Source organism: Oratosquilla oratoria, chromosome 14 (assembly GCF_046742065.1).
Source record: "Oratosquilla oratoria isolate Oo_2021 chromosome 14, ASM4674206v1, whole genome shotgun sequence".
In the NCBI taxonomy this organism is placed as follows: domain Eukaryota; kingdom Metazoa; phylum Arthropoda; class Malacostraca; order Stomatopoda; family Squillidae; genus Oratosquilla; species Oratosquilla oratoria.
In genome coordinates, this window is record NC_134790.1 from 34,554,524 (window position 1) to 34,579,523 (window position 25,000).

General features: G+C 44.6%; 1 protein-coding gene across 23 annotated transcripts in view; it reads left to right on the forward strand.

Annotated features, from left to right (window-relative positions):
* The window catches only part of pyd (zonula occludens-like protein polychaetoid), a 600,297-nt gene that overhangs the window by 45,490 nt on the left and 529,807 nt on the right, over positions 1-25,000 (forward strand). For 10 of the 23 annotated variants that reach the window (XM_076197974.1, XM_076197993.1, XM_076197994.1 and 7 more), the window contains exon 1: positions 17,065-18,387. The exons of 1 other annotated variant lie outside the window; for it this stretch is intronic. In XM_076197974.1, coding sequence (XP_076054089.1) covers positions 17,218-18,387 — 1,170 coding nt within the window. In that variant the 5' untranslated portion in view covers positions 17,065-17,217. Of the gene's footprint in view, positions 1-17,048; positions 18,388-25,000 lie in introns of those variants that run through there. 12 more of the 23 variants (XM_076197987.1, XM_076197989.1, XM_076197988.1 and 9 more) reach the window with 8 other exon arrangements.

The window sequence follows — 25,000 nt, forward strand, 5'->3', positions numbered from 1 at the left end:
GGAAGGCAGCAGGAGAGCTGAAAGAGGAGGAGGAGAAAGGGGAAGAGGAGGAAGGATATAAGGAGGAGGAGGAGAAAGGGAAAGAGGAGGAAGGATAAAAGGAGGAGGAGAAGAAGAAGAAAGGGAAAAGGAGGAAGGATACAAGAAGGAGAAGAAAAGGGAAAAGTAAGCAGGGTACAAGAAGTAGGAGCAAAGGGAAGAGGAGGAAGGGCACAAGGAAGAGGAGGAAGGATACAAGGAGGAGGGGAAGGAGAAAGGATACAAAGAGGAAGAATGATAGCGGCTGGAAAAGCAAAGGGAAATTGAGGACAAAAAGGAGCAGCAGATGAAGGAGAAGGAAGAAGAACTGCGAGTCACTTGGAGAAGACCGAAGGAAGATTCCCCCCTTCCTCTCTCTCTCTCTCCTCTCTCTCCTCTCTCTCTCTCTCTCTCTCTCTCTCTCTCTCTCTCTCTCTCTCTCTCTCTCTCTCTCTCTCTCTCCTCTCTCTCTCTCTCTCTCTCTCTCTCTCTCTCTCTCTCTCTCTCTCTCTCTTTCTTTCTTTCTTTCTTTCATTGGACAGACGCCAATACCCTTCTGCGCTCAGCAAGAACTGTGGCCTTTCATCCATAAATGCTGAAACTTCACACGCGCGCGCACACACATACACACACACACACACACACACACACACACACACACACACACACACACACACACACACACACACACACACACACACGGGATTGTCTGTGTTTGTGTTTGAACGTGGAATTGTTTGTCAGTCGACCACCCACCTCCTCTTCATGCTCGTGAGTGCATACTGTGTACATTGCACGCACAAACGTATGCACACATTAATGTACCAGCGGGCGTACTTACACACACACACACACACACACACACACACACACACACACACACACACACACACACACACACACACACGGAAGAAAGGATGTGATTTGTTGACCATTTACAGAATTATGAAAGGGATGGAAATTCTCGATAGAGACGACTTATTAAAATGGGACAGAAGAGAAACAAGAGGACACGAAAAGAAGTTGAAGAAGGACAGTTACAGAAGAGACTTGAAAAAGAATAGCTTCCCACATAGAGTGATTGATGTCTGGAACAAACTAAACGGAGAAACGGTGTTCCAAAACTATACGAGATTTTAAGAATAAACTGGATGCGGAGAAATATGAGAACGGGTCACTACGAGCATAGCTCTCGTCCCGTAAAATACTAGGTAAACACACACACACACACACACAAACACGCGCGCATACTCGTACTTTGTCATAAGTCTCTCTATCTCCCTATCTCTCTCTCTCTCTCTCTCTCTCTCTCTCTCTGTATGTGTGGGTTAACTTCATGGTAATCTTTCCCAGTGTAATTTGCAATCCTCACCGATGATTGCAGTGTCCCTGGATGTTGCAGAAGAAGAGCGCAGCTACTTGTGGCGCTCCGTTGGCTGCCAGGCGCGACGAACTCTTCTTCTTCTTGTTCTTCGACTTCGTCGTCTTCTTTTTCTTCGACTTCTTGGTCTTCTTCTTCTCCTTCTTTTTTCTACTTCTTTTTCTTCCTCTCCTACTTCGTCGTCTTCGACCTCTTTTTCTTCTTCATCTTCTCCCTCTTCGCCTTCTTCGAGTTCTTCTCCGTCTTCGTCTTCATCCTCGTCTTCTTCGATTTCTTCTTCTTCTTCGACTTCGAATTCTTCCTCACTCCATTCAAACGCACTGACCATAACAGCGGCCAGAGTTCTCTCGGTGGAGGGTGATGTGGAGAGGTAAGAGTGGGTGGAGGCGTGTTGTTGTGGGAGGTGGTGGGGGTGGAAGGAGAGAGGAGGTGGATGTGGAGGTTCTTGCTCTTGATGAGTTCGAGATCTTTCCGTGGAGGTCTTCCCTGTTGGCCGGCCAGAGTACGGCGCCCAACTCACGAACCGTTATTTATTGACTGGGGTCGTTGGTTAGTTATCTTGAGTTTGTGTGTGTGTGTATGTGTACGTGTACGTGTACCTAATTATAGTGTACACGTAAGGAGCAACGCTCGTGGGGTCTGTCTCTTGCTCTCCAATTATCATACCTGGTTTCAAATGTGTGTGTGTGTATGTATTTATTTACCTAATGATAGTATACATGAAAGGAGTACCGCCCGTGTTGTCCAGTGTCTTACTTTCCAATTATCGTTCCTTGCTTCAAACGCGCGCGCGCGTGTGTATACATTCGCGCATTATTCATAGATCGGGTCATATATGAACTCTCTTCCGGGATTTTTATAGCTGCCGATCACGAGTGCAACACTTGGTCCAAGACCGTGGTGAATCTCTCTCTCTCTCTCTCTCTCTCTCTCTCTCTCTCTCTCTCTCTCTCTCTCTCTCTCTCTCTCTCTCTCTCTCTCTCTCTCTCTCTCTCTTACACACACACACACACACACACACACACACACACACACACACACACACTGACCAACCACAGGTGGTCGACCAGGGGGAAGGGGACGGCCAAGTTCCCAGGGGCAACCGCAAGACTCGCCACAGTCCTTCCTCCTCCTTTCCTCCTCTCTTCCTTGAACGAACGCAAGGTGCGAAGGACCCGAGTACAAAAAGTAGCAATACTACTGTGTTCAATATGATATGTGTACGTGTATATATATATATATATATATATATATATATATATATGTGTGTGTGTGTGTGTGTATGTGTATGTGAATTGAAGATCCCACCATCGTAGAAAAAGTTGTACGAAGGGATATATGTTACGATTATTGTGAATCTCTTCAGGATGAAGAGGATCACAGACAGCGATTGTAATATACGTGTCTCGTACAACTTTCTTTTTTACAATGTTGGGATCTTCAGTTCATTTTACCAATGTGTCAGAACATTCAGATCGTGTGTGTGTGTGTGTGTGTGTGTGTGTGTGTGTCTGTGTGTGTGTGTGTTTTATGACCGTCACCTGAGAACTCCATTCACTGACGGACGTCTCAACCAGTTAGTATCACCTGATGTCTTCCTAACCTTAGAACGAAAATATAATAAACTTATATCAAATTAACGCTTAAAAAGAAATTCACTTAACCAAACCTAGCATTCTAACACAGTTAACAGAAGAAGATTAGCCTTGTTGGAGCCAGAGTAAAGGCTGAATTTCACCGTGCGATGTCCGAGGGAGCAGAAGGGAATTTGTTCGAGCTGGAGAGAACTTCTGTCTGGTGAGGAACTCCGTTGGGATTCGAGTATTGATATTTCGTCGGTGTTATCCAGCGATTCTATCCATGAGGATAATATGGCGCTGAAGTAGTAAAGGAGATATTCAGGGCAATAGTATTTATTTATTTATTTATTTATTATTATTCTTTTTTTAAGATTGTTCTCTGAATATAAATACATGCGTGACTCTGGTCCATAGGGCGTATCACTAAGCCCCCCACCCCTAGAATAATTAATTCACAAAACGGATCCAAAGATAGTCAGCTTTGTACAGGTCGGATGAGTTACAATATCCGAAGATATAGCGACGAATTTGTTAGACTCGGAGAACGTTCATTGCGGGCTTCGTCGGGATCAGAGATCAGAGAGGAATTGAGGTCTCGAGAAGAAGTGGGTTCGAATCCCGCACTCTCCTCTGATTCCCAGCAGTGACTGTTTGTTACCTGCCTCGGCAGTCTCCCAAGGACATCATAGGGCAAAGGTTGCCGCTTCGGTCACAGCTACTCAACACCTCTTGTCGTAGGTACCTCCCCTCCTTCACCCTTGCTCAGACTTCGCGATGGGTTTGGCAAGGCTGTGTGTGGAGCGAAGCGGCTCATGGTGGGATGTGCTAATGTACATATTACGTTGGGACACTCTCTCTCTCTCTCCTGTGTCTCTCCTCTCATTCTCTCTCTGTCTCTCTGTCTCTCTCTCCTATGTCTCTCCTCACTATCCTCTCTCCCTCTCTCCCTGCCTCCCTTCTCTCTCTCTCTCTCTCTCACTCTCACTCTCTCTCTCTCTCACTCACTCTCTCTCTTCTGTTTCATCTCACTCTCATCTCTCCTATCTCATCTCAATCTCATCTCTCTTTCTCTCTCTCTCGAAGAAGAAGAAAAAGGGAAAGTAATAGAAGAGGTGATCATGATTCATTGGCCTGAGGGAGAGAGGGAGACTTTTTTTTTTTTTTTTTTTTTTCACCGACAGCTGGTCAAGGTCCTCCTCGCCTACGGGTACCCTACTCGCGACGTCGTTCTCCACCTCCACAGAGGGCCATCAGGCCTTCAGAGGCGGTGGCTCCGCCTCAAGATGCCTTGAGCCTCAAGGAGCAGGTTTTCAAGGAGGAGGAGGTGGAGGAGGGCGAGAACAAGATAAGACTGGAAAAAGAAGTTGAGGAAGGTCGTTAGGAATGGAGGTGAGGAGTATAAGAGGAGGAATAAGATGAGGAGGAGAAAAATAAGAGAAGGAAGGAGATGAGTATTTGTATTTCGTATGTGTTAACCAGCTCTTCTATCCTTGGGGATATATATATACGTATATATATATATATATATATATATATATATATATATATATATATAAAATACTAATGACCCACTTTTGGAGAACAATAGGCGAAAGTAAAAAGAGCGTATATTTCGATCACTGTGATACTTTAAAGCAGATGTGATTGCAGAGTGGAGAAAAGCATGTATTTATACAAAAGTAGCGAGGTAAGCAGGTAGGGACGGGGGCTCAGGTCACGTGTCTGGCGCTACGTGGACATTGGTGGATTTTGTCCACTGTTAATAAAGAGGGTACCATTCTATTTATAGCTAAGGAAGTTATACAATCTGGTGACCATTGGCCATAGGAAATATTATAATTAGGAAAATTAATATTTCCTATGGCCAGTGGTCACCAGATTGTATAACTTCCTTAGCTATAAATAGACTTGTTACCCTCTTCGTTATCAGTAGACAAAATCCACCAATGTCCACGTAGCGTCGGACACGTGACCTGAGCCACCGTCCCTACCTGCTTAACTCGCTACTTTTGTATAAATACATGCTTTTTCTCCACTCTGTAATCACATCTGCTGAAGAGGATCACAGTGATCGAAATATACGGATCTTTTTACTTTTGCCTATTCTTCTCCGAAAGTGGGTCATTAGTATTATTTTACCAATGTGCTACGACATTACTTTGTTGTGATATATATATATGTATATATATATATATATATATGTATATATATATATATATATATATATATGTATATATAATATAATGTGTGTGTGTGTGTGCGTGTGTGTGTGTGTGGAGATCAGTCTGCAATCAAAAGAATACTGCGCGATTCTGGTCTGTTGGGGGTAAGAAGGAAAGGAAAGAGAAGAAATGGGATTAAAGTGGAAAAGAAGGCAAATAAATGAAAATGAGGATGACGAGGAAGAGGAGGAGGAGAGGGAAGCTTGAAGAGACGACGTCGTGAGGAGGAGAACAAGGTGGAGGAGCAGGATGAAAAGGAAGGGGAGGAGGAGCAGAAGGGAGGAGGAGGTGCAAGAAGAAGAAAAGGAGGAGGAAGAGGAATAAGTAGAATAGGAGGAGGAGGAGGGGAAGAAGAAGAGGACGACGACGCCGACGACGTCGTCGTGATGTTTGCGCGGCAAAAGAGTTCCTTTCGAATTCTCTAATTGGATCCCAGAGGCGGCGCACCTTCACACCATTCACGACCCACCAAAACAAACACACAAACACACATGCACATGCACACACACATACACACATACACAAACACACACACACGCACGCACGCACGCACGCACACGTATACTCTCACTCTGGTCATAGCACCAAGATCCTCTGATGACATTTCAACGCGTCATATCCTCTTTGCTCAGTATAAGGATGTTACATTTAAATTACTTGTTGTTATTATTATTATTATTATTATTTTTATTTATTATTATGTGTATTATTATTATTATTTATTATTATGTGTATTATTATTATTATTCATTATTGTGTATCATTTATTATTATTGTTATTATTATGTATTATTATATGGGGATGTTACATTCAAATATTGATTTATTCATTTATTTGTTAATTACCATCATTTATCAGTCAAATATTGCTTCGAGTCGGTTGGATCCTGCCTATTTAGAATGATTGTGTGTTTGTGTGTGTGTGTGTGTGTGTGTGTGTGTGTGTTTGTATTATTGTATACAGGATAAGAGCTATGTTTGTAGGGTCCCACTTCTGCGTTTCCGTGGGCTAAATCTTACCTTAGATTGACACATGTAATTTAACTTTATTATTATTATTATTATTATTATTATTATTGTTATTAGCATCATTATCGTCATCCTTATTATCATTATAATCACCATCATTATCATCATTATCGTCATTATCATCACTATCATCATCACCATCACCGTCATCAATAATCTTCATCATCATCAATAATAATCAATTATGAATCTGCTGTGCTGTACGGAATACTGTGTGTGTGTATGTGTGTATGGTTATATATATATATATATATATATATATATATATATATATATATATATATATGATGGTGAAAAAAGAAGTCACGGGTCTAGTTCCGAGTTTTTGGCTTTATTCCAGGAATAAACCCAGAAATTCGGAACTAGACCCGTGACTTCTTTTTCTACCTTCATCAACTTGTCATAATGTCCCAGCAATAAATATGTATATATATATATATATATATATATATATATATATATATATGTGTGTGTGTGTGTGTGTGTGTGTGTGTATGTATATATGATATGAATATATACATACAGTATATATGAAGATCTTCAGTACTGAAGTCCGTTAACCTTGCTAAGAGGAAGAAAAAAGGAAAATTGAAAATTTATTTATTAACACTTCGATTCATATACAAGTTGTCGTTTTTTATTGTTGGTGTTGTTTTCGTTCTATTCTGAACACGTGACCTTACCTATGACTTCCCACATAATAATTATATAAATAGTTACTGGGGTGAGGTTGTTTTCCATTAGTAAAGATCAGGGGAAGATAAAGTTGAGAAACACAGAGCCAGAGGAATGTTAAGATGTCCTTGGGGACAACGTCATACGGAAAAGGTGGAGGCAAGTGGTAAAAGAGAGACTTCAGCCTGATTTACACAGGGCAAGTTGAGAGGCAAGTCAAGCGTGCAAGTTACTTGCCATGTGTAAACATCTACTTGACAGAAAATTGAGCATCCTGTCCCATTTTTTTTTTTTTCTTCTTCTTCTTCTTGTCGAGTAATTTGTAGCAAGGAACTTGCACACTTGACTTGCCTCTCAATTTGTCCAGTGCAAGTGAGGCCTTAGCTAGAGCAGTGTTTCTCAGGCAAGGGTCTACAGGATGGGGAATTCAACAAGTAACTTTATCTCCAATTTCGTAAATAACACTTTTTTTGTAATGTTTGCACAATGAAAACAATGTGATGCATGTTTGCATAATGAAAACAGTCTGAGGCATGTTTCCACAATGAAAACAGTCTAATGTATGTTTGCATAATGAAAACAGTCTGAGGCATGTTTCCACAATGAAAACAAGTCTAATGTATGTTTGCACAATGAAAATAATCTGATGCAATGTTTGCGCAATAAAAAGTCTAATGCATGTTTGCACAATAAAAACAGTCTAATGCACGTTTGCACAATGAAAGTAATCTGATGCAATGTTTGCGCAATAAAAACAGTCAAATGCATGTTTGCACAATAAAAAACCATTGATGCATGTTTATCAATGAAAACAGTCTGATGCATGTTTGCATAATGAAAACAATCTGATAACACCAAGTTCTTGTGAAAAGAAAATAGTTTATCAGCAATTCTTACATACAAATGTAAAATGACTATTCCTATACAATCCCGTATCAAGGGTTCCCTTGAATATATAAATCGATGTAAGGGCTCCACAAAGTTTGAAGGGTTGAGGAACACTGAAGTAGAGGACTCTTGTACAATACAGTGCAGACTTCACTTTGATTCCACCTCTGCAGTGGCGTCTCGAATGAACTATGTCGTGACTGAAGTCATAGATTTTGTTCAGTTGTAATGATGTTTGATTGGTACTACGGTCATGTCACTTACTAATTTCACATTGTCGACGTTTATATGACATTTTTTCGTTAAAATAATCTATTTACTTCGATTTTGTATTTCACTTTGTTTTCGCAGCGTAGTGCTCAATGAAGAGACTGGAATTGCTTAGAAGGAGACGATATCTTGTGTACTGGCAGACTCTTTAGATTATGTAATAGTTGTGCACATTACATTATTCATGAAAATCTTTGCACATATTTTATTCAAAAGACGCCGCGTAAACCATACTTATTATCATTCAATTGGAAGAACTGCAACGTACTTGCTGCGAAAAGTTGCGGGTGGAGGAGGGCCGTGACACTCGCGATCGTCGCCTCTATCCGGGCTGCACACGGACCTTCCAGAAGACACCCCCCGGCTCGTCGCGCCCGCGGCCAAGTGGGCTCGACAAGGGACACGACGGCAGCAAGCAGGAACCTCTTTCACGTCAGCGGGAGGATTCATCTCCGGTGAGCCTCGTGGGACTCTTCTTCCGAGGAACGGCGAGATCGTCCGTAGACGGGTGGGAACTTTGGACGGGGTCATGCAAGCCTGAGAGGGTAACGAACCGGGCCTGTCCTAGCTATCGACATCGCCCTCCGTCGTAAGATACTGGTCAGTTGCCTCTCAAGGACCCAAGAGGTGCTGGCCAGTGGCGGAAGGGCGGTGAAGAGCGGTGGCAGCCCACTCTCTCAGGTGGTCCGAGTTCACCTCCTCTTTTGATGCCCTGAGGAGATCTCAACGAACCGAAGAAGCAAGACCCAGAGGATGAAGGAGACCTGAGTCACCTAGGACAGAGGAGAGTAGTGAATCTTCGGCGTCTGGGAGGTGCCCGGGGCACGATGAAAAAAAAAAAAAAAAAAATAGAAAAAAAAAATTTGCTTGAAACCTCTTATGCGAAAGAAGAAAATACGAACTATCGTCAAGAAGGCTATTGCCATATTATATTGTCCAGTTCGAATCAAATTCTTTTCCCGCTCAAAAAGAGCGCTTTGCCAGTGAAGGTCGATGAATGTGTTTATGGTGACTACCACCAGGAAACGTTATTCAGCTGAGGGAAACTCTTTTGCACTGTGAAGATTGAGTATTATCTTTCTTCTAGAATCACAGCGGGTGGGTTACACTTCAGAACATCACTCATACCGACAGGAGTACTTTCGGTTCTTAACGAGATCGAATGCAGGAAATGGATGATGTTCATTGTTATCTTTAACACCAGCACTAAATGTCCATGTGGGGAAACGCAGACAACGAGCCACATTCTGCAGGAATGTCAAACGGATCCTCACTGCTCCAGTCAATACCTTAAGGAAGCAAATGGCACTGCTCTACAGTGGATACGGTTCTGGCGACATAAGATATATAATGAAAAGATGCTTGATTAACGCAATTATACGTCAAGTATTGTCTCTGTGTAGTGAGCTGTTAGTATGATCTGAAGCGTGTTACAAAGGATTAATAAAGAAGAGCATGTTGACAGGAGACCTTTTTGTCCGTAATTAGGTCGATGAAAAAAAAATGAATGAATAGATAAGATAAATAGATAATGATAAATAATAAACGGATAAATAAACAGAATAATAATTTATGATAAATTATAGATGATAAAAGATGAACATAAATTATGATGAATAATATTAGATAAATCAAATAAATGGTCCCACATTCACTTAGTTGTGGGTTCGAATCCCGCATTCCTCTCCGATTCCCAGCTGTGACTGTAAATACCTGCCCTCCAGGTGTAGGTTCCTCACCTTGAGGTGTAACCGGAAGCGGGTTAGTCTCGCATTCGTTTAGTTGTAAGTTCGAATCCTGCACTCCTCTTCAATTCCCAGCTGTGCTTGTTAACATGCTCCATCAGTCCCCCAAATCGCATCAAAGGGCAAAGGCGGCGACTACTCAGCGCCTCCTGGCGTAGGCTCCTCACTTTCTTATTTTATAATCGGATATGTGATCAGATTTTAAACAAAGGAGAACACACTGAAGAAGAAGACAGGAAATACTTGAGGTCGACGAGTTTCCTGATTGACCAAGAAGACTAACAAGAGAGGAAGTATCATGACGTGATGATGGGGTACTGTACAACGTGATTGTATCAATTGTGTTTTGTAGGTTTCATCGGTGAGTCTCGTTTCCCATGTGGGTCCGCCCGGTCTCTCCTCGCCCGCCGCATGCACATTTGGCTGCATAAGTTCGTCACCTCTTTGGGTGTTTGGTTGTCGAGTGCTCGAAGCAAGAGTTTTGGTTTCAAGTGAGTTTTATTTTTTTTTTTTTTTTTGGGGGGGGGCAAGTTCTGATGTTTCTCTTCTGTCGATTTCTTTCTCTCACTCGCTCCTCTTTCCCTCTTCTTTATTTCTCCTTCCCTTCTTTCTCTTTTCCCTCTTTCTCCCTCCTCTGCCCTCCTCTTCTCTCTCTCTCTCTCTCCCCTCTTGTCTGTCTCTAAATCTCCCTCTCCCTCTCTCAAGAAGAACTTGTTTTTCCAAGTGTGCAGGGGTGGGGGTGGGAGTGTTAGGCTTACCCCCGAACAGCCCCCCTAGCCCCCCCCCCTCTGTACCTTCAGGAGAGCACTTAATTAAAACACTCGTGGTACTGTTCTTTTCGGGCGCGCGTTCTCACGTTCTATGGGGAGGGGGGCTAGGGGGCCGATGGAAGAGAGCGAAGAGAAGAGAGACAGGGGAACTGCAGGAAAAGGGAGAAAGTGTAAATGTGTGCAAGCATTCACATAACGCACACAAATCTATGCATGCAGACGTGCCATAAACACGCACACACACACACACACACACACACACACACACACACACACACACACACACACACACACACACAGTTACTCACACATAATATATGTAGTTCATGCTGGAACAATACGTGAATTCAAATCTGGGTATGAAAATTGGGAAATAAGGAGATATAGACCAAGTTGGAACAATGTAGGAATTTAAAGCTAGGTATTATAATTGAAGAGTAAGAGACAGAACCTCATGGGCGTTCCTCCTCTCGTGTATACTACATTTAAGTGCACACACACACAACACAAACACACACGCGCGCACACACACAACACAAACACACACACGCGCACACACACAACACACACACACAACACAAACACATACACACACACACACACACACATACATACATGCACATACCTACGTGCCTAAACTCAGTCAGAGGAAATGATGGTAAACAAGTATTGACGATGGAGTGATAATGCAGAAGGTAAACTTGAGATATGAGACATTGGGGGAAGGGGAAGGGAGATAGAGGGGAGTGTGTGTGTGTGTGTGTGTGTGTGTGTGTGTGTGTGTGTGTGTGTTTTGTTGTGTACTTGTTTGCCTGTGGCTGTATAAAGACATTAACTAAATATTTTGTGCACCCAGAGAAAGATGAGTGTTGGATGAAGATGAAGATAGTGAGAAAAAAATATATAAAATGGAGGGAGAGAGAGAGAGCTCGTGTGTGTGTGTGTGCGTGCATGCGTGCGTGCGTACGTGCGTGCTTGAAGTAGATTGCAAAAGATCTTTCGTGTGCCAAGAAGAATTGCAGTGTCAGCCATGTCGTTAGATAAGCTCAGCGGTCAGTCAGTCAGTCAGTTAGCCTACCACCATTGCCACCATCTTCATTGTCATAAGCACCACCACCATCGTTTTATCCTCTTCCATTACCACTACCACAAGATCCATCTTTCTGTCATCATTATTTCCACCATTGTCACCTAGCAGTGTTCACCGCTGTTAGTCGACTGTCCCTTATTTACTTCCTCTATCACCTATTACAACATATCTATTGCTATGTCCCTTCTTCCCTCTCTTCTTTACCCACTCCCTCCTTCTATTCCTCCTTCCTTCCTCTCCCATCCCCTACCTCCCTTCCCCCTCCCTTCCTCCTCCCTTCCCCCTCCCTTCTTTCTTCTTCCCTCATAGACGTACTCACGCTGCCTTCTCACCTCCCTCCCTCCGCCCCTTCTTCCCTCGATCCCCTCCCCTCCCTTCCTCCCTCCTCTCTCTTCCTCCCTCCCCTCCCTTCCTCCCTCCTCTCTCTTCCTCCCTCCCCTCCCTCCCTCCCTCCTTTTCCACCTTTCTTCCTCCCACCATTCCTCCATCCCCCTTCCATTCTTCTCCCCCCCCCATTCCTCCACTCCTCCACCCCCTTCTTTCCTTTCCACCTTCCCCCTCCCATGCCTCCTCCCTCTCTCCATTCACGCCTCCATTTCTCACCCCTCTTATGCCTCCATTCCCATTCCTCCCGACCACTGGTGCGCATTCCCAGCCATTCCCGCCTCACCTCCGCGGATTCCAAACAGAGTCCTTCATTTTCTTGGTCCGTCCTCCTCACATTCCTCCCCACGGGTTCATTTCGGTGGGAATGCAGCGGGGGAGCGGTCTAGAAGGGGACCATTGGGTCCATGACTTGGCACCGAAGCCTCACTTTTTTAAGACGACGATTCTGCCATTTAAGATGCCGATTCCACCATCTCAGTGACAACATTGCGCCATGTCCTGTCATTAATTTGAAAATGTCACAATCTATTCTATTCTAGCCTTCGTTTCTTCACACTTTCACTCCCCCCTCCCCTTCCCTTTCCCCTTACATATATCCTTCGTACCCTTCTCCTTCCCCTTCCTTCACCTTTTCTCTCCCCTCCCCTTCCCCCTTTTCTTCTGCCTATTCCTTCACTAACTCTTACTCTTTACTGTCCCCTCTCTCTCACAACGTTATCCTTTTCTTTCTTTTTTTCTTTCCCTCTCACCTCCTCCTCCATCTCCATCTCCCGACTCTCCCTTTCCCTTATTTTTCCTTCCCCTTACCTATTCCCTTACCTTTCTTTCTTTTCCCCTTGCCCATCTTCTTCCCTTTCCTTACACCCTTTTCGTCTCGCTTCCTCTTTCCCCTTTCCCATAATTTGAAAATTCCACCATGACCTAACCTGACTTGACGTGACCTTTCCCCGGCCCCTGTCGAAACGAGGTCACGGGGTCGGCCCGAGGGGGCGTTCATGGTCGAAGAACATGGCGGGGACATTCTGCGAGGGACAGTTGGATATATTGCAAGCGATTGAAGGACATATTGCACGTTGCTCCGGGTTCGTTGTGTGTGTGTGTGTGTGTGTGTGTGTGTGTGTGTGTGTGTGTGTGTGTGTGTGTGTGTGTGAGAGAGAGAGAGAGAGAGAGATTCACCAAGGTCTTGGACCATGTGCTAGACTCGTATTTTTCTTTTCTTTTCTTTTCTTTCTTTTTCTTTTCAAACAATGTAAATGTTTTGAACCGGAGGGCCTTCTGGTGCAGTTTTATCTTTCGTTTTGGCCCTGTCGTGTTTCTCTTCCTCTCCTTCTCCCTCTCCCAACACCGCTTCTACCCTTTCTCCCCTCTCAACTTCCATTTCTTTTATATATATATATATATATATATATATATATATATATATATATATATATATATATATATATATATATATATATATATATATATATATACACATATATATATAATGTGTGTGTGTGTGTGTATGTGTGTGTATGTATACACACGTGCGTACACACACGTACACACACATCCATTTGTATGTGTATATGTATATATATATATATATATTATATAGATATAAAGTGTGTGTGTGTGTATGCATACATACATACATACATACTGTACGTACACGCACACACTCGTACACACATATCTATGTGTGTGTGTGTGTATACATATATATATATATATATATATATATATATATATATATATATATATCAAATGACAGATGAGAGATTTTGGGTGGTGGAAGTAAAACGAAGATGCTCTCGGAATAGGTTATACTCTTACGTTACGACCATTTTGGTCTTCTTCAGAGAGTTGTCTACAGAAGGTTTTAAATGGCACATTTAATATTACTCCTGAGGGGCCTCTCGGTCAGGTCACAGCGTCCGGGAGGTGAACATTTGTCTTGTGTCTCAGTGAGTCTAGTATAAGGACACTTGCCACCATTGATAAGCAGATAAATCCCTCTCTTCCATTAGTGTTTTCTTTTACGTTTATGTATGCAGCTTCATATATACATACACACACACACACACACACACACATATATATATATATATATATATATATATATATATATATATATATATATATATTTCTCTCTCTCTTCCTATTTTACTTTCGTTCTTGGTTTCCATCCTCCGCCTCTCCCTCTCCTTCCTTCATCTTCCTTCCCTCCTCTCTCCTCCCACTTGCACCTTCCCTTCTCGTCGCATTGTGTGTGTTTGTTCGTTCAGCGTAGAAGCTGATGATGGGCCCAACCTGGCGGTCGCAAGGAGATGCTTGCTGCTGTCAGCGCTAGCGTGTGAGCAACGTCAGCAGGCACTGATGTGGCCTCTGGCTGGCACGGCACTTGAGGAGAGCGAATGCAAGTGTCAGGTTCTGGTGTGTAAGTGGCTTTGTCACAGGTCGGGGATGTAGTTGTGCTGGTGGGGGATGGGGGGGCTCCTGCGGTGTGTTGCCCTACAGTGGGAAAACAAGCTGATAGGAGACCTTTAAGGCCATGTCGAGGCGGAATGGAAATATGTATGTGTATAAATATATATATAATACATATATATATATATATATGTGTGTGTGTAGACATACATATAGACATACATAGACATAGATATACACATACATGTATATATATATATATATAATAATTGTATATATATATATATATATATATATATATAAATCATAATAGAAATAGTAGATTTGATCAATAGCATCGATGTGGGATGCATCATAATAAATCATAATAATGAACAAATAAGGGTATGTAGTAATAATAATAACAATAATAATAATGATTCTGAATAGATTAATCATGTAGACATAGAATAAGATAAAAAACAAACAAATAAATCAAAATTGAATGATAATAAGGACAATTGAAATTATACACGAAAACAAGAATAAGTAAATGAATAAAAGATATTGATCAATACAATATCGCCTTCCTAATTTCGGGGAATAATACGATAAATAAAATCGCCAGACGTCAGAGGGTTATTCGAGAGAAAGTCTTCATGTTCCAGAGGTTTTCCATCAGGTGAATAAGACTCACGGGCACCAGATAGATTAAACGTTAAATTGAGGTCAGGGTAAGTATGAGAAAAAGTTTGTTGTCCCATGTACACCGAGCGGCCAAGATAAGTATTGTTCTTGCAAGGGCCACGTGATTTTGTTCATCTGAAGAATGAGCTTTCGGTCTCTTCCTGGTCTTGGTCCGAATGAGACATTTCAGAGGACTTGGAGGAACCAGCTGTCCACGAAGAAGGAAACTGCAAGAGACCATAAGACGTACACTATGCAGTTGTATGTCCATTACCACCTGTCATCCCCATCCACTACTTGGCTACTAAGTCTATTCCACTCGTCAACCACTCTATTGGTAATGACTTTAATAGTCTCGGATTCGCTTTTACTCAGTTATAGATGGTGAATGGCGTCTTGCTCAACAGTGAAGAAGGCGAAGTTGAAAGTGGTGACTGTGAGGTCAGCTGATTGCTGGGTGTGGGGTGTAGTGAGGCGCCTCTGTACGTAGCGTAGGCGGAAGGAAATTGTCTTGGAAATTATGTACAGCAATGTGTGTGTGTGTGTGTGTGTGTTTGTGTGTGTGTTTCAGAGGTCATTGTTTGTTGTTGGTGGTCATTGTGTGTGTGCATGTGTACGTGTGTGTGATTCACTACGGTTTTGGATCACATGTAGGACTCGTGATCGACGGCTTTTACTCTTTCGGATGAGAGCCTAGGCTCACATACGGCCCAATCTATGGGTAATGTGTGTATGTGCATTTGTGTCTGTATGTCTGTCTGTTGGAGGTTGACCTGTCAAAATCACCACTCATGCGCCCTGACAACCAACCCGTGACCGCCGTCAAGGACGACCTTTCCAACGAAGGCGTTGAAGGCGATGACAGCGATCTCGGACCGAAGAAGTCTCGTTTACAACGGGCGGACTCATAATCTCATCAGGAGCCCTTCTTCGGTCTTAACTGCTACCAATAGCGCTTACTCGTCCTCCAACCACCTCCTCCTCCTCCTCCTCCTCCTCCTCCTCCTCCACCACTACACCTCAGAGATCCACCCCCACCACCCACTCCCCCTCCACTTCTTACCACAGTCTACCCCCTCCACACACCCTCCCCGACGCCAACCTCCATCCTCCCTCTCCCCCTCCATTCACTCCTCCCCCTCCAACCCCCCTCCCATCCACCAATCCACTCCCGTACTACTCAACAGTTCCCTCCATCTCCTCCTCCTTCTTTACTTCCTCACCCCTCGTACCTCCTCCTCCACCTTACCTCCTCCTCCACCTCCTCCTCCAGTTCCTGTGTGCTGCTGCCCCTCCGCCGTCCCCCACCTCACAGTCCCCCTGCCGCCGCCGCACGCGCGTTGCTGGACGTGTACAGGAGAACCACGTACTCGCTGACGGAGCTCTCCCCGATGTAGTTTCGTTCGTGCTCGAGAGATCGGGAGCCGAGGAAGTCCTCCGTGGTCGGATCGCAGTTCGTGGATATAACTCGACGGCAGAGGACCTTCCTGAAGAAGGATAAAGCGTCAGAGCCCTTCACACGACCTGTGTTCATTTGACCTACCGGTGTTTAGTGTAATGGGGAAAAGTGTGTAACGAGTGTGTAAATAGTGGTGGTGGTGGTGGGGGTGATTATGACGTAGTGGTGGTTGGATCCTTATCCGTGCGTCTTGTACAGGACGGCCGTGCGTGTGTTCGTGCGCGTGCGTGTTTGCGCTTCCCCGACTTCCTGCTGCTCCTCCTTCCCCTCTCCCCCACCTCCCCTCCCCCTCTCCTTCGTGTTTATGTTTGTCTCCTCACATGTGGAAGGTTCCCTTGATGTCCCTGGGGCTGACTTGGGGGCGGGTTAAAGAGGATAGTGAGAGCAGTAGGCCAGGGGAGTAACTCCTCTGTCCCTCTTTCCCCGAGGCGTTGTCCTCAGGAGTTGTTGAAGACCCAGGGTGACTTCCAACGCCTCCTCCTTCAGGAGATCACAGAGGAGGCACGGTCAGGGTCTAATTCGTGAGGTGTATGAGTCCCAGGGCATCACATAGGGCTCTCTTCGTCAGAAAGTGATATCCGGGGGCGCCACCAGCACCCACGCCGGAGGCGACCCTCCTGCCGAAGGTATGGACCCGTCGCTGGCTCATAAGTACTGTGACTGTTGCGTTGATGGTGAGGGCGGGACACCCCTCCTCGTACGCCATCCACCGCCTTTCCTGCCGCCGCCGCCGGTGCCGACGGCGACGTCGACGGCAGGGACGTCGACGACTCCCAGGGTTTCGCCCTATGCAAGTTACTCCTCGTGTCTCCTGAAGGAGGGGCGTCTAAGCTTCAATGGCCATACCCAGTCGTCCTCGACCTCTGTCGGTGCAAGAACTTCTGAGGGAGACAGAGGAGGAGAAGACTCGAAAAAGAACTCGATGAGACGCAGGTCCTTGCAGCTTCCTCTTATGAAGGATCAGACCAGTTCCTTGGCCGTCGTGGAACACCCACAGGGGATCCCTAGCAGTAACAACGGTAACTCCTCCGTCGTCGGGAGGTACAGTCCCTATAACCGCATCCCTTCCAGAGTCCCCAGCTATTCCCCACAGACCGCCTTCCCCCTCCTGAGACCTTCCCCCTGTGCCTGCGACACCTGCACCTCACCCGTGGTCGACGAGGACGAGGAAGGTGATTCCCTGTACGAAGAGCTCAGCCTCGAGTACCACTCCTTCCACGGTTCGGAGCACCTCTCCGAAGGCAAGACCCTCCCCTCGTGGAAGGAGGAGCCTCCACCCCCGCCGGAGTACGCTGGAGAACGGGTGATTCCTCATGGGGAGAGTCTGTCCAGCGACAGCACGACGACCGTGCCGCCTCACACGCCCTTGTGCTCGCCCTGGACCACCTTTACTTCGGCGGCACAACAACCCGAAGGACGGATGTGCCTGCCTGGTGGAGGGAAGTGTTTTCCTGACGGAGGGGACTCCCTGCCCGATGGGTCCGTCATCGGAGGTGTCGGGGCGGGGATGGTGGGCACGGGCGCCGTCGTCTTCCCTTCGGCAGTGTTCCCTCTCGCGGGCTCCCCTAGGGGAGGCAACGGGGGGAACGGCGGAGGTGGGGGAGGAGGTGGCAGCGGGGGAGGAGGAGGAGGCCTTGGCGTTGGAGTCGCGGGGGTGCGGGCGGTCGAGGGCGTCCTACGCTCCCTCGGGGGCGTGTGCGGGAGGCCCTCTTCCCGTGCCACGGAAGTGGAGTCACTCTCCACTCTGTACGAAGATCTTCCGTCTCGGAGGCCCAGCCACGGCAGAAGGAAACTCAAGGTACGGACGGCGATGGGGCCCTTGACAAGGGCAACATGCTAAGAGCTGTATAGTTAAAGGAAGTGTAATTTTTTTCTTAATGAAGAGAAAGTTGGTGGTGGTGGTCGTTGTTCTCACTGTCGTCGTCGTCGTTGTACCTGCCCGGACTCTTCTTCTCCTTTCTTCTTCTTCTTCTACTTCTTTTATTTCTTCTTTTCCTTCTTTTATTTTTCCTTATTTTTTCTATTAGTTCCGGAACTCCTATCTGCCCGGATCTTGACCTTCAACTAGTCTGAATATGGTATACCATGAAAATGTTTTGTTTTTATTATGGTTAGAGGTTCTAGCAGGCGTTAGTTTGTTTAACTTCTGGCGTAAGATGTTCTCAATCTGCCTCTCGTCACGTACCCCAGACTTATGTTTTACTGTTCTTCTTTGTCCCGGAGAAGACCACTTTAACACTAAATCTAATCGCTAAGCATCCACTAACACTAATTTTCGGTCTCTGATCCCACTCGGATGCCTCTGTGACTTCCCAGGGGATGGGGGCGGGGGATGTCCATGAATATCTGGTTGGGGATCGTTGGTCCAGACAGTCTCCAGACGCTGGTCTTCAGGTCCCTCTAGTACTACGGAAGCCGTGTCTGTGCCATTAAAAAAGAAAGAAAAAGAAAAAAAAAGTGGGGGTGGGGGATGGGGGCTGGGAGTTCGACCTAATAAGCAATGAGAGGTTCCGTCAAGCTGAATAAAACCACGTGGGTTTTGAATAGAATTGTTCATATATGAATTCTTTGCAGATTTCCTGTTGTGTTAAGAGGTGATCTCCCCCATTTATTTATTTGTTTGTTCTCTTCCCGGTCCGAGGTCTGCCCCCAGCTGGATAAACGTTTGTCTATACTCCGTGTAGGATTTGAGGACATCTGTAATACCCCTACAGACCAGAGCATTGCAGCGTTCTTTTGTTATTGGAGACCAATATTCCTCCTATACCACCTATCTTCACCCTCGTTCTAGTCCCTAAGGAAAGAGGCGCTGGTTATTGCTGACGAAATACAAATTATATGTTTAGTAATAGGCAGAACGAACTATAGTTTTCGTCTTAGATAAACCGCGTACAGTACTTGCAGCTTTCATTTCCCATTTTCTGGGACACCAAAGTCAAAAGAAAACGGAAGGAGGGTCCAGAGGTGAGCCGTGACTTTTGCACGTGAACTGTGTCAACCTAATTATTTATTTATTTATCTATATCCATTTATTAATTCAAGTTTTATGAAATGAACTTGATTATGTAAGAAAGATGGACACTGATATTTAGTGCATGTGTGACAAGTATGCAGTGTTTATGTGCACGTGCGCGCGCGTTCGTGCTTTATCTCATTTCTTCAGTTTCTTTTTCTTCTTTGCTTCATCCACGATATCCTCTTCTTTTCATCCTCCTTCCATTTTCTTGACCTGTTTCCACTCAACCTAGTTCTTCTCTTCATCCTGTTCCTTCTCCTTTTCTTTCCTCTCCTCCTACTTCCCCTTCTTCAATTTCTTCTCTCCTTTTCCATCTCCTCCTCTTTCTCCTCTTTCTTCTCCTTTTCCATCTCCATCCCCATCTCCTTCGTCTCCGTCTCCTTCCCCCTCTCCTTCTTCTTCCCCCTCTCCTTCTTCTTCTCTTTCTTCTCTCTTCCTTTTCCATCTCCTTCCCCTTCCCATTCTTCTCCTTCTCCCTTTCTTCTTCCAGGGCACTACGTCACGATGTCTTCTGCTCGCGCGGAGGAAACTTGTCTTCTTGGAGGGCCCTCCAGGTTCCCTCTTTGAAGATGGCCTCCTTCCTTCCCTTCCACCCCTCCATCTATGCCCTCTTGCAGCTTCATTATTTATGGTCACACGCGCTGGTATGCCCAACACATGAAAAGACATGTTTGAGTGTGTGTGCGGACGTATATATATATGTGTGTGTGTGTGTGTGTGTGTGTGTGTATATATATATATATATGTATATATATATATATATTATATAATATATATATATATATGTGTGTGTGTGTGTGTGTGTGTGTGTGTGTGTGTGTGTGTGATTCACCATGGTCTTGGATCACGTGTTGGACTCGTGATTGACAGTAATTAACCTCCCGGATGAGAGCTCAGAGCTCTTATGACCGATCTATGGGTAATACCGTAATCTTACACGCACACACACACCCAACTCCCGCCCACGAGAGTTGGAGTAACAACCCGCAGCGCAGCGATACTGAAATTATTTCAGCCCTGGGCAAGATTCGAACCCAGACCACCGTAATGGCAGGCGAGAACTCTTACCACAGCGCCACGAGGTTGTGTGTGTGTATGTATGTGCATACACATGGAGGTGAGGGGTGTACACCTTCAAATGTGTATAAACACTTAAGAGCGCACGTGTACACAAGGAGGTGCGAGATATATACACCTCGCGCGCGCGCACACACACACACACACACACACACACACACACACACACACACACACACACACACACCAGTAGGAAAGTTGTGTGTGTGTGGAGTAAACGTAGCTGCAGACGAGAGGCTGAAGCACAAAGTTGTGCAAATAGTAGTAGCCGGGGAATGTGTGAGCTTAAAGTAAAATGAAATAAATATGGACTGGAAGATATATGTCGCCTCGAGGAAAAAGTACAAATGCAGCGTTGCTCTGTATCAGGGAAAAATATATATAGTTTGAGAGGGAGGTGGAAGGGAAGATAAAATGTACGATGTAGATAGAGGTGGTGAAATATCCGACGAAAATGGAAGTGGTGAAGTGTCCGATGTAGATAGAAATGGTGGTGAAGTGTCCGATATAGGTAGAAGTGGTAGGTGTCCGATGTAGAGAGAAGTGGTGAAGTGTCTGATGTAGACAGAAGTGGTAGTGAAGTGTCCTATGTAGATACAAGTGGTGAAGTGTATGACAAAGATGGAAGTATTGAAGTGTCCGTCGTAGATGGAATTGGTGTTGAAATGTCTAACAAAGTAGTGGTGAAATGTCCGATATTGATGGAAGTGGTGAAATGTCCAACGTAGATAGAAGTAATGAAGTAGCGGACGTAGATCAAATTGAAATGTCGCCCAAAGGTGAAATGGTGAGATATTCAATGTTGATGGATGTAGTAAAATGTCTGACGCAGATAAAAATGGTAATGAAGTGTCCAACAAGGTTGAAGGTGGTGAAATGTCTGACTTGGAAGGAAGTGGTAGAGATTAATTGTCATAGGGAGTATAAGACGAAGTGGCAATAAATAAGGCGTAGACTGACGAGTTTCCCCTATCCCCTCTCTCTTTCTCTTTCTCTTGAGTGAAGGACGCGAAATGTGTTTTGGTTATTTTGACGTGCGGAAAATGAGGAAATGACACGGAAAAATACGAATGAACTGGAAATATTCGAGTCACCGAAAGTGGGTATAGATGGAGTGTTTACGTGTGTGTGCGTGCGTGCGTGTAACGAATCCCTGGTATTATACATTATCCCCTATGTGAGTTAGGATTATTTTTAGATACTCCCAGGATTAGTTAGGATAACAGTCACATACCGCACGGGTAAAGGGACGCCGAGAATCAATATCCAAATCCTCATCTGTATTCCGTTCGACGGCACAGCTGACGGGAGTACTCTGCATTCTCTATAGAAGTTTATCGATACATCGCCTCCACGCGAAGCCCAGTCGAGCGCCCTGATGCTCTTGTATACGGAAGTTCTATGTGCGCGCACACACATATACGTACATATACATATACAAGTATTTATGCCAAAGGGTAGTAAAAGAGGAAATAGGTAAATCACCAGGTAAATGGATAAATGAATAGATATGTAAATGAATGAAATAACAAAAGTAGATAAATAGAATGGCCAAGTATCAGAAGAGGTTTCCAGAATTTCGTAATGAAAAAAGAGGTGTTGGTTGACTCTTGCAAAAGAAATGGGGCGAGATGTTGCGGGCCCTACACGATCAATATTATTGCGCATTATTCTATATTGCACAGTGTTATTGACGGTATAGAGATGGTTTTGAATAGACATACGTGTTTGGCCTGTACATTTGATGTCTTCGATATGTTGTGTCAATCTCCAATACCATCCCTACACCGTCAATGGTATTGGTCATGTAGGGCCCAATGTACGCTTTTTTCATCTTCACCTGCAGTTTCTTTTCTTCTTCCTCTTCTTGTTCATCTTTTCTCCTTTTCTTCTCTTTATATCTCATAACCTATACCAAGCTGCGAAGTTGCAGCCATGAGCCAATAACAATAAGGAGCACGTACTCCCTTTTCTCTAACTCCAGAAGCTCCACTTACCACCACCATCCCACTCCCAAAAAGTGGGAAGTGAGAAACCCATGGTAGGGCAAGTCTTGTCAGTTGCGGGTAACCTTTATATATATATATATATATATATATATATATGTATATATATATAGATATACATATATATATATATATATAATATATATATATATATATATATGCAATAAAAAAAACTGGGAACGTGTGTTTTGTAAATGCAAGGTAACCACTTTAGAAAATAAACGGAGCAGAGCGCTTTCGTATATTACATCTTCAGTTTAAATTACAAAGAAAGAGGGTGCAGCCAAACATATAGTAGGACAAGAGCATAAGGAACTACACTAGAAGTGGTGGACGAATTGTCTGGGCGTGGGTCACACGTGCATTCTTACATTTGGTAATTGTTGTATAAGATTGATAATCATATTTGTAAGGAAAGAACTAACAATTACCAAATGTAAGAATGCTAGACTTGTGACCCACGCCCGGACAATTCGTCCACCACCTCTCCTAGTGTACTTCCTTGTGCTCTTGTCCTACTATATTATGTTTGGCTGTACCCTCTTTCTTTGTATTTACACTGAAGATGTAATATACGAAAGTGCTCTGCTCCGTTTGTTTTTCTAAAGTGGTTACCTTGCATATATATATATATATATATGTCGATGTTTGGGTTGCCTCCCTGCCTGGCTAGGGCTGTTCAGGAGCCAACGGAAGAAACACACAACGGGTCCTGGTAATCGAACTCACGACCACTTGCTCATGAGTTCAACATGGTATCCACTGGGCTACGGCGGGGCTCAGAAGCTCCACTGTTCTCCTGTGTACTCTCCTCCTCTCACCCCCTCACCCCTGGTCCAACTCCAACTTGTACACTGTAACATTTCCAACGCTTCTCCAGTACCAAGAGTTTCTAAGGCCCTGTTCACACTAGCAGTTTAAACCGCGCGGAAAACGCGGTGGTACCAAATAGTCAAGGAAAAACTGCGCGGTTGTGCGTGAACGCCTCCATTGACTTGCATTGTAATTGAACCCCCGCGGCTCAAACCGCTAGTGTGAACAAGAAGACCTCGATTCTGTAGACCTTCTCCAAATACTCCTTTTATAATTCCCTCTCCATACTCGCAGACGATCGCATGAAGACTTATATTTATTATTCATCCTTGTTGAATCGCTATTTTTTTTTCTATCGATGATTCTCGCGTGAAGCCCTCCATGTTTTTTCCGTAAATATAGCTCAGCCAGCTCATCTCTGTCACCTTTACTCTTTTGCAGAGAAGCATTTTCAGTTTTCGCAAATCGTCCTCACTTCACTGCAGACTCCTTAAATTTTCATCATCCTTACCTTGGCTATGAGTGAAATATTTTTCTCACAAAGCACACATGCGCGCACGCACGCACACACACACACACACACACACACACACACACACACACACACACACACACACACAAATACTTGTGTATACAGTCATGTACACATAAATTATATACTATATATTGTGTACGCATGTGCAAATGTACATGGACACATAAACACATACGCACATACATAAATACATACATACATGCACATACGCGCTTGCAAGGCTTTTTGGTCAGTGAAATATCGGCATGTGTGCACCATGACGGAAGTGGCAAGGAAGGAATCTTGGAGAGAGAAAGGGGGGCAAAGGGAGAGGGGAAGAGAGAGAGATTTGGTTGTGTGCTTGCTGCAGTCTCCAACCACACAGCCTCTACCTCCACCGCAGCCACAGCCTCCCTGTTTGCTCATTCAGATTTCATACTGAAATGTCGGACAAAAAAAAAAATACCGTCGAGGAATCTCCCCTCTCTTTCTCTCTCTTTCTCTCTCTTTTTTTCTCTCTTTCTCCTGTGTCGCCGTATACAATATGTAATCTCTTGACAGGTATAAAATGCCCGGGTGGGTTTACTGCAGGATCGTCGGCCTATTCCCGATGCGACGGTGCAGCCCCCTCCCCCCCCAAAAAAAAATATATATATATATATGTGTGTGTGTGTGTGTGTGTGTGATTCACCATTGTCTTGAATCACGTGTTGGACTCGTGATCGGCAGCTATTTCCTTCCCGGAAGAGAGCTCAGAGCTCATATATGACCGATCTGTGGGTAATGTTGTGACCTTACACGTACACACACACCCAACTCCCCGCCGACGAGAGTTGAAGTAACGACCCACAGTGCAGCGATAATGAAATTATTTCGGCCCTGGGCGGGCACCCAGACCGCCGTAGTGGCAGCCAGGAACTCTACCACTGCGTCACGTGTGTGTGTGTGTGTGTGAGTATATATATGTGTATGTATATATATATAT